This window comes from Spea bombifrons, chromosome 9 (genome assembly GCF_027358695.1).
Source record: "Spea bombifrons isolate aSpeBom1 chromosome 9, aSpeBom1.2.pri, whole genome shotgun sequence".
In the NCBI taxonomy this organism is placed as follows: domain Eukaryota; kingdom Metazoa; phylum Chordata; class Amphibia; order Anura; family Pelobatidae; genus Spea; species Spea bombifrons.
Window position 1 is genome coordinate 26676768 of NC_071095.1, and position 15047 is coordinate 26691814.

At 41.7% G+C, this 15047-nt stretch overlaps 1 protein-coding gene across 1 annotated transcript in view; it reads left to right on the top strand.

Moving 5' to 3' along the window:
• The first annotated feature begins 11264 nt into the window (after positions 1–11264).
• KIRREL1 (kirre like nephrin family adhesion molecule 1) overlaps positions 11265–15047 on the top strand; it is a 77755-nt gene continuing 73972 nt past the window's right edge. The window contains exon 1 of the mRNA XM_053475724.1: positions 11265–11731. Coding sequence (XP_053331699.1) covers positions 11680–11731 — 52 coding nt within the window. The 5' untranslated portion in view covers positions 11265–11679. The remainder of the gene's footprint in view (positions 11732–15047) is intronic.

A 15047-nucleotide genomic window follows, 5' to 3' on the forward strand; every position in this document is an offset into this window, starting at 1 on the left:
TCGCAAATGGTGCCCCGCCAACCGACGTCTTCCCGTAACGAGCTAAGAATTGTGGAGGCATCTCGCTAGACGTCCCGTCGCATGCGACAAGACATTAAACCCCTTGAATAAATATCATTACGGCTTTCTTTTATTATTCTGATGGGTACAAATAGATCTTTAGAAAACATTGCGCACTGCGGGAGTCCCTGTGGAGCCTCCAGCCCTCTCTGGGAGAGAAAAATAAAAAAAATGAGCCGTCGGATTCTGTCGGAACGGATCTAGGGGATAATTTTTGTCTGAACTCAAGAAAACGGATCTTTAATTTCACCCATACACCCAGAGCATGGTGCCCCGGGGATGCCGCGTGGTGTGAGAACTTGTTCTGTCTTAAGATATATATATATTTTTTTTTGGAATAACATTATCTTATCTCGCGTTCCGTGCTACATATGCAGAATGATTTTCCGTGTGTATTTTGTCAAATTGGCAGCCTCCCCTGGCAGAAATTTATGGCCGTGTAGCAAACGCGCTGAATTAACCCCTTAATGACAAAGCTCGTACATGTACGGGCTCAAAATGCATTGTTTTCAATGGGTTTAGGGACCGCCCGTTGTCCTTAAGGGGTTAATACAGGGAAGCACATACATTATTTAATATTGTGTCTGTTAGGCCTTAAAAAAACAACCCATTTCTTCTAAGGGCAGATTAATCGTAGGCTGTTATTCCTTTAATGGGCCAAGGAGAAGGTTTGTCTTACATTATAACAAGCGGTAAACAGGCACTTAGAACGTTAGGAACCCTAACATTATTTTACAACCTAGCAAAAAAAATAGATTTTGTTTATTTCTTACATAAACGAATGCCTCGGCGCACTAAAGAGGGCAATTAAAGTCACCGTTCCACTTAGACAAAACACTAATTGCCCTTCCTAATATGTTCAATCAAATAAACCCTATCATTTCCTATTTAAACACATGAGGTTTTTAAGGAACCCTTTCCGTTTCTATGGCAACAACTAATCACTGCCTGCTTTGGTGTCACGTGATAATTAAGCGTTCCCTGCAAAATGATGAATAGCGCAAAATATTGCTTAATGAAGGAAGTATTTTTGGCAAAGCATTTGGGCTATAATTCTGCATTTAGTTACAGAACCTTTAACGTTATGTTGCCTATTTTCACCATAAATGAGGGCTCTGTGAATAAGTAGACAAAAGTAGAACACGCCGTGTAGGATATTTAAGTCAAGAAATATGTCTTCTGTTTTTCTTCAAACCATTTGCTTTCCTCCGGTAAGCTGATATCCCTTCGCGTGTTTTATATTGCAAGAAGAACCCATTAAGTTTAAGGCAATATAACTCCTTCTGATGGTGATGTGCGCCGGGAAATATATCTATCTATATAATCCTTTCTGGTTCAGCAGACACAAATAAGGAAGCTGAGGCTGGTCTGAAATATCCGAGGAGCGAGTTCTTTTGGGGTCAGACCCATCTCTCCCCATCTTCCTCCCCTGTCAACCCTTTTAGTGTTAAACCAAGATTCAGATCGCGATGAATTATTAACCATATTCCAGGTTTTACACTGAAGTCTCCGGACGCCGCAAAGTGCATGGATAGACCACCTCTGATTACGGTCTATTACCCATAAGGTCCGTACAGTGAAAACGAACTACAACGCCCATCATGCTCTTCAGGAATTGACCTCATTGTGCGCTTTGGACTAACATAGTGAGTGTAGATGCAGCAGTAGCTGGAGTGTGAATGAACATGCAAGGTCTGTGGAATACAACTCCCATCCAGCCAAAGTGGAATCCGATAGCTTGTCCTTTGCATTTGTCGATGAGCATAATTGTTTTAGGGTTTATTCACTAAAGTTTGAGTGATTGCTCGAGTTTTGAAGGCGATGGTCCAACACCCAAATCTGAACTTGAATGCCAACTCGTAGACATCATGTTTCTTCTAGAACTCTTCGAGCCAGCATTAGTTCGCCTGCTTGCATTATGGCAGGCAAGCTCTCGCGTGGCGGCTTACGTGCACTCGTGTGTGACAGCAGTCAAGACTATCTCACCGCCATTCGTATGGCAACCCACAAGCTCTTACATCTTGTTTCTTCAAGATGCAAGCATTTTTATTTCTGTACGAGGTGGAGTCGTTGCAGCTAAAGTCATATCTTAAGTCTTGTTAACCCTCTAATTTGAATGACAAAATCAGCGAAATGAAGATCTGCGTCTAAATGTGCAATATCTAGTATCAGTTCCTCGTTCTGAAGTTCTGTCCATTCTGCTTGCCCTGACTTTACAAAGGCTCCCCGAACCAATCAACGACAATCAGCAACTTAACAACAGAGAGAGATAAAAGGAAGAGCTACTAGCACTGATGCTGAAAATTCAAAATGGCTGCCCGCATGATATAACCTTAAGCTAGGCTTCCAATACATATATATTTTTACTTTTAAGCGATAGTCTCGAATTACCTAGATTTATTTAGTTTGGAGATTTATAAAATGATGGATTTGCTTTAATGTTCCTATAAGTATTAGATTCCATAAACTCCCGCTCTTCCTCTCCCGAAAACAAAAAAAGGTTCCGCCTCGTTTGTGTGAATCCTCCTTCTCTACTGAAGAACTACAAAGAGATTTATTTAGCGCACTCCAAGGACCGTCTCGCAGCAAGAAATGAGTTCTTGGCTTCTGTTGGGCCTGATCCGGATCCTTAACCAGATGTAATTTGAGTCTTCACAGCATCTGTTCGCCAAAGCGATTGGAGATTACTTACTAAAAAAAAAAAACATAGGCCGTAGGGTATTTTTTTTCCCTCCTTCTTTCTTCGAAATCAGGCCAAGATGTAATTTCTAACTAAAATAAGGTCTATTGAAGAAAAGAAAAAAGGCTTTCTGCTCTGGTGAACCACAATAGGATGACTTTAGCTGTAGCCCCAGGAATTTCTAGGCTCCTTAAATTATAAAGGATGAGAAGCAGGGCTTGAGTCGAAGCAGAGGAACGACAATAAATTTGAAAGAAACCGCAGGAAAAAGTCATGAACCCAACAAAAATAAAATTGAGGTGTCAGAGTCCAGTGCCAGGGGCGCCACGTTAATCAAGCAAATTCTTCTGGGTTTATTTCCTCGATGATCTTTAGTGATCTACAACAAATTAATAATCAGATTATTAGATTTATTAGGCAAGCCAAAGATAAATGTATGGAGTAAAAAAAACCAAAAAGTTCCGCCTTGTTGTGACATGTCAAATGCGAAGTCCCCATAATTAAAGGGTTAATATTCTAATAAACCCTCGGCTCAGATTCCCAATAATACACACGTTCAAAAAAAAAAAAAAGAAAACCGGGGCTCCCAGTAAACTCCATCCCTACCCAACATGTCCCACTCCTCACTCAACATCTGGCACCCGCTGAGCCTTGGAGGACACTAAGAGTATTTCTCCATTGTGTGGCTGGCCACCCACTGAAAAAAATAATGGCACACGTCAACACGGGAGTCTAGTGACCACTGTCAAGGAGAAGGGTGAGAGTCTAAGAACAGCTCATATCAGATGGCCATCTTGAACACAACATATGGCTTCATCATGGAGTCTGGAGCTCCTTCAGATGATTCTATTGTAACTCAAGACCCACATTTTCCTATAACATTACATGATATTTCCGTCTTCTCCTCACCTTACCAGCATTCACCTGACCAACCCTGCCACCGCCATGTCATTAAAAAATAGGAGGCTCTGTGCCAGCATGCCGTTTGGATAATAAGTCGCTACGGATGACCACCATGCTGTTTGACAGAAGGAACTTTGTTTCACAACTAAGACAGAGGCCCTCAGCTCCACTGACGAAGGAGCCATGAGAAGTAGGGAGGCTTAATGTTAACCCCTAACCATACCACTCCCAGTTTACAATAAGCTTATTCTTAACCCATTCAAGAAAATGTATTTATTTAAAGCCAGCACCGACAGGTGTTTTAATGAACAATATTTCATATATGATCCACGTGGCTGCGTTTCCAATTCTTATATTCCCAGATTTTAAGAACAATTATCTCGACCTTACTGAGGTTGACAACTAAATCCATTATAATATTTCAAAACCAGTGTAAGGCTGTATTTTATTACCTCAAAAATGAATGTTGTGCCTCTTGCGTTTGTTTGTGATATGCTGTCCCTAAGACTTCGAGAATGTTGGCAGCTATGTATTCACCCCAGTGCACTTCTTTAATCCCGAGGACATTTGTGTTCCAGCGATAAGGATTCAAGCAAATATCCAGCAATTCCATTTCCAAATAGCGAGAGAAGGCGAGGAGGAGGTCTAAGCACTCTCTATTTTAACCTTCTTTCTCCCCTTCAAAAGCCTCATACTACCTTCATCCACTTTATGGATACTACCCTATACCTCCAATCAGTCCTGGATTTCATGGGACATTCCTGCTATCTCGGGTAGATGCCCTCCCAGTCCAGGGAGCTGTGTAATCAATGGTCCTAATAGCGAAGACAACAAACATTTATAAGATCTGTGTGTTTGGTTACTGTGAGCCTGAAGGACCAGCCTCGGAGATTAAGGGTAGAATAATTAAGTCTTACTATGAGGCTTCACGAGTCCTTTAATGGAAGCTCTTAACATGATGTTCGCTCCCAGCATGCACTGCTCTGGGCATCACGCTTGGGTTGAAGGGCTCCATTCACCTCCGAAGCTTCTTCACAAGGACCCACTTGTCCGCTCGGTTCAGTTAAATCAGACTGATAGGCTTTCAGACCCTTCTTCAAACCTCCTCTCCTGGACTGATGGGATTTTAGCCATAACGGGCTCTTTTCATGTGAATATCTTAACCTCTTTCATAATAGCAAAAGAAATAAGCACTTCTAGCCTGTGCCAATTACCATCTCTAATACCCCTTAAATACGTTTGTATGGCGCACTGACCCATTCTCTTGTGATACAGTAGAGGGGTACACAAGGTTCCCCCAGTGTTTGTTCTCTTTAGCTGGGTTCTTCTTGGGGTTTGGGGTTAGCACCTGAGTCCTGGGGTATCACAGCTAATTAATAAGCTTTTGGGGCAAGTGCTTCATTTTTGGGTGGTCAGCTCCAAAAAATGTGCTTTACATTAATTACCCCCCTGTTCTGTTTTTCCAAGACCCACCAACCATAAAGAGCCACTTTAGGGCAAAAGTTCTAATTGTGGAGCAGTCACCATGGTAACATTTGTTAATGTTGTTTTCTCTATGCAACAGTCATTATTATGATTATTATTTTTATTATTACATCACTGTCCCTTTAAATACCAAATACATTTGGACTTGCTAGTACTGATGCTGCAGTCTTTCTAGCAGTACAGCTGGGATAAATGGTTACTGTGTATTTTTACATTAAAAGTCCTAAAAATGGAATTACTGTACTATTACATTAAAAAAAATTATAACAGAATAATTACAATGTGTTTGAACCTGAATCTTATATATTGTACAGTGTCACGGAATATGATGGCGCTATATAAAACAATAATAATAATAATAATAATAATAATAATAATAATGATATATAATACTATATTGATGTTACTACCTGCTGATATTATTAAGATAAGTGCCCAAAACGCCCATAAAGCAGAATGCGGATTATGAACCCTGCCAGAGTTTGAGGCTCTCCCTAGCCTGCCGTTAATTAGATCCACCCGTGAGTGGGAGAACCCAAAATGCTGATAATTAGCAGTAAATCCCACGCAGGCGCTCTGCAGACAGTAGGTTTTGTTACATTTTGTTTATTGCTGTTTGTTTTTTTTGTTGAATGTATAGGTTGTGTATTTTATTTCGTTTATTGATACATTGTAACTGGGAGTCCAAGTGATAGGATGGGGGGGCCGAGAATCTCTGTCCATACTATATGGAGGCGCGATACAAATGATCTGAAAGCTACCCACATTTATTTCATTCGGAATACGTTTCTTTGGGGCTTTATTCTCGAAATAGAATATTTATTCTCTGTGGTAGGAAAGAAACAACATGAGCTTTTGATCCCTTATTCCATACTCATATAGCTTCAACAACACACATACATGATCCTTAAATGTATACTTCCCAAGTGTCCTGGTTTAGTTTGGCAAGTCCCTAGTTCTGCCCCCAAATCCCTGATGTCCCCTCTTTCCTAGGAGGTCAGAAGGTTTGCTGGGTATGAGGGTATCGCAGGGTTCTACAGCCCTAAAAGCCACAATAATGTGTAAAGAAACAGCAGGAGATGGCTTTAGAAATTAAACTACGTGAATAAAATCCCCTTCTTTTAAGTAAATAGCAGCCATTTGGAAGGGTTTGGTAAAGTGATGACTATCTGCACCCCTAAAATAATTCCTGCGGGAATGTCAGTGTTTGGGGGCAATTATGGACCCCATGGAATTAGAAGGGGGCTGGGTGAAGTTAAAGCTGGTGTATTGCCCAACAAGTGTAATGTGTGTGCCATGTTGATGTTTGAGAGAAGGACCCCTGTACAGTTTGCAGGATAAACATACGTCCGGCATGGAGGAGAGAAGAGTGAGAGGGAATGGGAGAGACATTTAAATGCATGAAGGGATTTAACTAAGTACAGAAGAGACGTTTATTTCAGAGGAGAAGAGGCATAGATAGAATATAAGGAGGTTTTACTTTAGAGGGTGGTAGATGACTGGAACAGCCTCCCAGCAGAAGTGGTAGAGGGTAATACAGTGAAGGTGTTTAAACGTGCAATGATTAAGGTTTGAGTCTTTACATCAGGAGAAATGGGCAGACTAGACGGGCCGAATGGGGCTGATCTGCCAGCAGACTCTATGTTTCTACAGCTGAGTTACAGTGAGTAATAAAACATCGCTGACTTGTATTACTATATATTTAGCCGGTTACCCTTAGTGTGGCAGCAGAGGTTTTCTCCTGCAGGGTAGTTTATAGAAGCAGCAGACAGGGTACCCCTTGTATTTGCCGTAATTTGCCGTTTAGTAATATATCAGAAGTTCACCCCTCGGCCCGATGACAACGATGGCAGCTTCAAAAACGAAACGTTTTTAATCCGGACATTTAATATAATTATGCAGTTCTTTATTCTTGGTGACACCCAAAGAGCCTCATAATTCTATGTCAGATAGTTTAAAAAACTATTAAAACTTAGCAGAATTATTTGAACCGCACCTTTAAGAAACTGTAAAAAAAAATAAAAATACAAAAAACGTTTTGTGGGCGGAGCATTGTTGGGGTGGAGCATGACCATAAATAGATAAGGATCGTTTTAGCCACTCCTACTTGTCTTTCTCGAGGGATCCCCTGGAAAAAGGGCAGAATTGGGCAAAGTCTGGGGTTTCTATGTATTTTTCCTGTAATAGAGAGAGTTAATGGTGCTCAACGCATCCGCCATTTTACCAGAACCTCCTTTATCTGTGAAATATGAAGCACGATAACTATAAAGCTTAAACTTCCAATTCCCTTCAAAATACGGCACTTCACGGGGTAATGTCGATGTAACAGCTATCGGCCATCTGCTTGGAAGCCGTTATCCCGAGGCTGGCCTCCGCTCTTCGTACAGAGAGACACCTGTGCCATTAAACCACATAATCTCCGAGAAAAGGAGGGCTTGGACGCTAAAGGGAGGAGAGGAGGCCAAAACAGAGAAAGGCACACTGAGCCTGGCACCGAGCTCCTGGGCAACGGTATCGTGACTCACAACAACAGGAAGTGGCAATAAAACGGATCTCTGAGCGGAGGCGGACATGCTGAGGACACAGCAGAAGATGGACGCATAACAAATTTCCTGAACAACAACAAAAGAAAAGATAGTCAGCTCTGAATATTTTGAACACTTTCTCATAACTCCATTTTTCTTCTTTCCCCTCACTTACTTTTAACGCTATGTGAATACAGTCAGTCACCCTGCCCCTCAGTAGTCAGTGGGAGTGGCTTATAATTGCAAATGGCTGCCTACGTAAATTTTGTTCCTTAAAAGATGATAAACTAGAAGTAAAGAAATCTGTTGAAATGGAGTGAAAAGTATTGGATACTCAAGATAGCAACATTTAGCAACTTCTTAAGCCATTTAGAGGGCCTTCTTATGTTGTATCCTGCCTTGTCCAAGACATGGTATGGGTTGCCCTTTGTTTTTATAGGTATATAAAATATTTATTTAAATGTTTACTTATAGTTCATATAGTGATACATGTACGCTTGGTGATTTTCGGTCATCCTCATTGTAATAGATGCTAAAATATGATCCCCTAAGCCCTCATCTTTTTTCTCAATTGTTGGATTTTTTTTTTACCTATATTTTATTATTTTCCCCCTTATCCACTGTGAACTCCCACTTTCAATAAAGAAAAAGAACATACTTATAACAAATGGCAGTGAATGAGACTCTTGACATTAAGCCTCTGGAAATCCTATTCGATGTTTTTTGCGTTTTGCCCAGTAGAGGGCAGTGTTTTACAGCCCTTTGTTTCTACTATTACAACAGGCTTTCTGCAGTCATTTTCCAGGCATGAGGGTCTCTCTCCCAGGGGTAAAAATAAGTACAAAACAAAGCTAAAAAAACCCCTTTTTTCCAAATGGCCATCCACATCTAATACAGCTATAATTTATTAGAATTATGGTTTATGGCCTGTTCTGGTTGGCGGTTCAATGTATCTTTTGGCTTTTCTATAAGAGCATGTTTACAGTGGATCTCACATGCCTTCATCCAGTTTTAATTCTCTCTGTTACCATTGTTTTTTTATCTTTCTTGATTCCTGGTCGCCTCCAGCATTAATGATATATAATGGAAAGGGGGGGTGTGGTTTATTTCATCTAGGCTGCGCATGGTCATGGGGCGTGAGGAAGTGCTCAATATAATAGAGAAGCAAACATAATATATATATAAAGATCCAGTTTGTGGCGCCGGGCTCTGATTTTGGATTATATCTGTAATTAAGAAACTCTGTGTTGTACGTTAATGGACTGGAAATGGGGGTGACAAAGTGATTCCTGGGAGTTTTTTCCCTCCCCATCATGGCAAAATTGAGTGTGTGTTTTTTCCCCCCTTGTTGGCGAAGAGTGAAACCTACCTGGGGAAAATGCACAAGCCGCGGAACAGATACCCCCGGTGATTTTAATTATTTTTTTTTATTATTTTTATTCCACCCCATGCCTCGCAGAGAATGCCTTATCGACTGTCCGCCGTTCCGCAGACTGTGAAAGGTTGTTCTGTAATTGGCAGCACTTTGAGAAAAGAATTTGTTGCTTTGCTATAGGAGCGCCTAAAAGTGGCCAATTACCCGGCCGTGTGGAGACCTGCTGAGCGTCAAAAAAACGGTTACCACCATAAAAGACTGAAAGATAAGGGGGGGGGGGCGCACCGATTGTTCCGGGATGGAGGAACTATTAGGAAATTTTACTAACACAAATCGGCTCCAGAATTGTTCTGAATTTCATGAATATTGGACTTTAGTTTTTGGAGCGAGAAGGGTTAGTTTCAGGCGGTAAACCGAGGATGGTGTTCCCTCTAAGGTGAGCAATCCAGCTTTGGACTAGTTAAGGTGTGTGTTTCCAACCTGGAGGTAACTCTTTAGAGGTCATTCTGGTGCTGGATGCCTCACCTTGGAGGTAACAATGGTTCACAGCTGACATCATCGCCTGGGGCTTCTAATGGCAGCCCTGTCTTTTGATGACGATCAAAGAAATTTTACCTCCCTTGAGATACGGAAATTACTCAGTCTTGCTCTCCTTATGAAAGATAAGATTCCTTGAGCTTCTGTGTAATTACAATCAGACTAGACAAATCATCAGGATTCCAGACCGTTTATTCCAGTAGCGACAACGCTGGACGATATTTCTAATTATCTGCTAAACCTAATCGAACCAATACATAGCCCAACCACATCTTCATCTCGGTGTGAAGTTGATGATCTAACGAGTTCTTGGCCCAGTTTACAAAGGTCTTCAACCTTAGAGCAAAGTTGGACTGACAACACAACAGAAACATTGTGTCTCTGGTGCTTTTCTGGAATTTCCATTCTCTAGATGAGAAGTCGGATAAGATCTGATGTGCTAGGTTGGCCCAATCCTTGCTGGTGGCCAGTTCCCTGAGTACAGTTACTCGGTGGGGCCTACCATGTCCTTGCCACTGAGACTGGAAGCATTTCAGGTGCTAAGTGACCTTCTCAGTTTGGGTGGAGAGTTGGACCAAGCTTCGATTCCTAATGAATACCACAGGGATCATCTACACGTTGTCGCAGACGAAATGTATCATCTGTGGAACTCTTGGCCAACACTCAACTTGCCAAGAACCCTGTAGAGGTTATTAGTGCGATGTGAACTAGGGGGTCTTGGCTTCCAATGAATTGTTTACTGGTGTGTGAAGACCCCAATTATTGTGATTTACACTGATGCCAATCAAGCTTAGTTTGATCTGCATTTGAAGCTTTGGCACAACCTCCATAATAACCTTTAGTGCCGAGCATCCTTCTAAAGATGTGCATCAAAGCGAACCACCTCCGTGCTGATAGATCGTATGTGTTGGGGAAAGTGTTCCATGTCACACCTAGGGCACCTCCTTACCTAAATACATTTGATTGGGAAGTCAACAAGTATCCAAATGTTGCGAAACACCAAATGATGGGACCTCAACATGCGCAAGTTGACAATTCACCATGGGACTCTGGTTCTGACGTTCTGACGTTCTGACGAGAGGTTATTTATATATAATATATGTAGATATAGATAGTAGTATAGGAAGCACTGATAATAATTCTCTATAGCGCCATGTAGAAATAGAAAAAAACGTAATTTTAGGTACGAATATATAACATATAAACTATAGAAACTTTTTATATAAAGTCCTCCATGCATGAGGAGCTAAACAATACAAAACAACACAATGAAAAGTGGCTATTGTTCCAAAGAACTAACAATCTATTTCATTTTTCTTAAATGGAAGCGCGGCAGAGCGGTCGCGGGTTACATAGTATCCAACTTCTCTTTTGTTTAACTAAAAAAAAAAAGTTACCCTTTCTTGAAGTCTTTCTTCACACAAGATATGGAATGCTGGAGAGGGGGGAGGGCTGCAGTCTGTAAGAGGGGAGGAGGAGGGGGACTGGGTTTAAGAAACTCCAACACAAAAAAAAAAAGAAAACCAAAATTCCTCAATTCCTTTTTTTTTTCTAAAAAAAAAAAAAATTTTTATAAACATCAGCAAATCCTTAGTCCCCTCCCGCCCCTGGCTTGCACTTTAAACTCCTTCTTTGTTATGCTTAGTGTCCTCCTTCCACTTAATTAAATCAAACCTTTTTTCTTTTTCATAATGTGGCTTGTGTTGCTCTTCTGATGCAGAGAGAGAGAGAGAAAAAAATGTGTGCAAGTGAAAAGAGAGTTTAGGAAAGTATTTTCCCTCCCCCTTCTGCCAGTGGAATGGTTCCTTCCCCTGTTGGAATAATCATTCTTTCTCATTCCAAGAGTTTTTTTTTTGTTGTTAGAGAGAGGAGAGAGAGAGAGAGTGAGAGAGGAAGAGAGAAAAGCAAAGAGGGAGAGAAGGATCGAAAATACATTGGAGCTTTATTTCTGTGGGAACAAATTTCATCAGTAACTGAGCGCAGATCTTTTTTTTTCCCCTTTGTGCGGGATATGGTTTCCAGAGGACAATAAGAAGTAGACCAGAAGACGACTTGGCCAAAAGGACTCTTGACCATTTAACTCTTAAGGCTGGGAAAAGAGGAGGCAAAGAGAAATGTTTTTCCTCCTCATCTGGATTTACTCTCTGCCAAGCACCATTTCTCAAGGTAAGACCTCCAAAAAAACCCCCAAAACATTAATTTTATTCAGTTCTTGTTCCACATTGTCGTCATTCCGTGGGTATGATGCTGACATATTCCATGGCCAAAGATATATAGCGCCAACAGAATGTTCCTAGCACTTTAGTTTAATGTACGGTGAAGCCGGGGGTAAAAAGGGGCAATATTTATAAAGATGTTATAAAAACATGTTTTTGTTGCTGAGAACTTTGTGTGTCGTGAAAGGTAATGATGCTGATGATGATGATTTTTTTTCTTGGAGAAGCTGAGATGTTCACCAGAAAAGACTTTTGGCGTAGAGACCCTATTACCTATTTTTGACAGCTGGATGAAGTAGATGCGATACAGATGTGTAGATATAATCGGGAGGATGGAGACTTTTTACGTTTGGCCTCGGTGGGGAAAGAAATAGACAGGGAAATGGATGGACTTTTTAGGTGGGTTGATGGATAGACATGAAGAGCGAAGTGGTAGAATGCATGGACTTTTCATGTTGATCGATGAGATGATGGCTAGAAGAACGAGACAAATAGATGGACTTGGGCTGGCTAGGATGGTAAGTGGACAGAGACGGAGGCAAACGCAGAATCGGGGGGAATGGACGGACTTCTCAACTGGGTTGGTGGTAGATGAATAGATGGTGCTGTAGGACCTGATGGACTCAGATGTTTTTGGTCAGATGGACAGATGCCCTCAAGCTTTTTGATTGCACCCCAAGGAGCCAAAGGGGGCTTTTAAGTTTCAGCTGGTCCACACGCCAGCCCCTTTGATGAGGGGCAGCTATTGTCTTGAGTGTTTGCACGGCTCTGTTTTTATGGATACCCTCTTTTGTAGAGGGTTGTAGACACTATTAGACAGCGATGAGCATTACAAAGCAGATGAGTCAGGACGGGGAGCAGCAGCGGAGAGAGAGAAATTGGCTAGCGCTTTAACTTCTTCAGTGCCAGTCCTTTCTCCTTCGCGCTCATTGGCATCCGTTACCCTTTGAGTGCTGGACTGGTGGTGGCCAATGCAGACGTTTCCATCGAGTGATGCTAAATATAATAGGGGTTTCTCTATATGACGGTGGACCTCGCTGGTGCCATTTACTCCGATAACTCATATTGATTCGCGAGCTTCCTCGGGTTTTCTCTTTAACGCTTTAAATCAGTGTAACGTACATCAGTAAGTGAGGCTGTTAACCCTTTCTTTTCCTGCGGAGCGGAGCAACTTATTCTTCTAAGCTAGAAGTTGTCCCGTGGTAGACACTATTAATACTGGTAAAATTGGAACAATATTTGATTATGGATTAATGCTTAAGTGCTTGCTCTGCAAGGAAAAATTTGGACGTAAATTTCAGCTTCTTGGGAAAACACTGTGGTAGACAGATTTGTAGGGTCCACGACCCTTTTCTTGTAATGGGGGGGGATTCTTGTTACTGCTAGAGAGGTTCCATAGGGGTCTTCAGTAAATGGATCCACAAAAAAGCCAACAAGTACTTGTTTTAATCGGTGAAATCTCTCTGGACGGCCGACGGGAAACATTGAAAGAAAGACTTCCTGGTACCAGGGGGGTACTTAAGCTCCGAGCTTTTAGAGACCCCGTTTCCGAACGGATCTGTGCCACGTGTGGCACTATGGGGTTAATTATCTATGAAAGCAGAGGAAGCACATATTAAGGGAGGAGGTAGGGAAAGAAAGGGGTTTCCTTCCTAAATTTGGCAGGAAGAGGAAGGGAAGCGACTGCTGTGCGGCTGCCCCCAGATGTGCCTCCTCTGTCTATCCAGGCGTGTCAAACTTCTGTGCTCTAGAACCACAGATACGCGGGTTCCTTAGAGCCTAGGACGTGGCTCCTAGCAATGATTCGCTAGGACGTATAAAACATATCTTACAATTCCGAGAGGATTGTGGCCCCTGAGGACCGAGTTTAAAACCCCTAGCATTTTCTCTCTCATCCCACTGAGTATTTCCTCACCCTCCTCAAACAGCTGGCCGCCTTCTAAGCATCTTCCAACATGAGTGCAAAACTCTGACTTTGTGCCAGGGCTGATATTTCCTCCCCGGCCAGTGTCGTCTGTAACTGATTGCCCCCCCTCCCCCGGGGTAACAATTTAGTTCAAGGTTTGGTGAGCTCTGACAGTCTGGGGGGGGGTCTAGATACTCATTGTTGGGACCTTAACGTTTCAGGGTCGTTTTTAATCCTAGAACTGCGTCCTAGGATCCTCCCCCACAAATCCCAAATAATAGATTGCAAGCTCTTCAGACCAGACTGATGGATTTTGAACCCTGAAAGGCCAGTTTCAGCTCCACGAGGTTGATTTGAAGAGCTTGATATAACACTGTGTGACTACGTGGGATGTTTCCCTGTGGTCCCAAGAGCTGACAATCCGTCCGTGTGCTATTATACCCCACAAAAGCCAAAAAAAAGATATTTTAAAGCCCTCTAACTATAAACGTACAGCCCATTTATATGTATACTAACAGGGTGTAATGGATTTGGAATTACTACTCCCATTGTGCTCCTGTCGGCACAAAGCTGGCCAAGCATTATGGGAGTTGGACTCAAAACAATCAGGCCCTTACCTGTTAAATAGCCAATATCAGAAATGTATGTTTTCTAAATACAGACAGGGCTTCACTACTTGAGTTTTATAAATTGCAAGATCGAACAAACGGTAATTGATGCTGACCCACAGAGCTTACACTCTAATGGCACAGGAACAGTGTGTCCCCATTTGTTTAAATGATTCCCTTTGTTCGAAGCATTCAGGGTTTCGCGACAAGATGCGTCTACAGCCCGATGCAAATGAGATGCCATTAAGTATAATTAGAATCAGAGTGCAAATTGAGTAACAACAGCATGCGCGAGTAGGCAGCGTTTACTTATAAGGTAGAAGTCTAAGAATTTAAAAGCGATGGGTTTTTATGGTATTGTATGGCTTGGGGGGGGAGGGGGGAACACACAAAAAATATGTATTTCTCCTGTGAAATATGAAGGAAGTTATACTTCACCAAAGGAGTTGTGGTTTGATGGCACTGGCTTCCAGCAGTGGTGGTAAATTTATATAATATACATAGAAATGTGTATGTTAATATAGTAACTAGTGTTTTTGAAAGTCAAAAATATAAATTTTTTTGAATGTTAAAAAATTAATGACATCTTAATCAAGTAAACCTTAGAGCTTCCTCCTAAAGTTTTGATGAGACGCGTTTTCCGAGTCTACGGCAACGACCTATGAGTGGCCACGAATTAGATGTGTTCTAAAGATTTCTTAGGCTCAGAAGCTACTGTTTTAATGTTTACAGTATTTGTAAAACCATGAAAT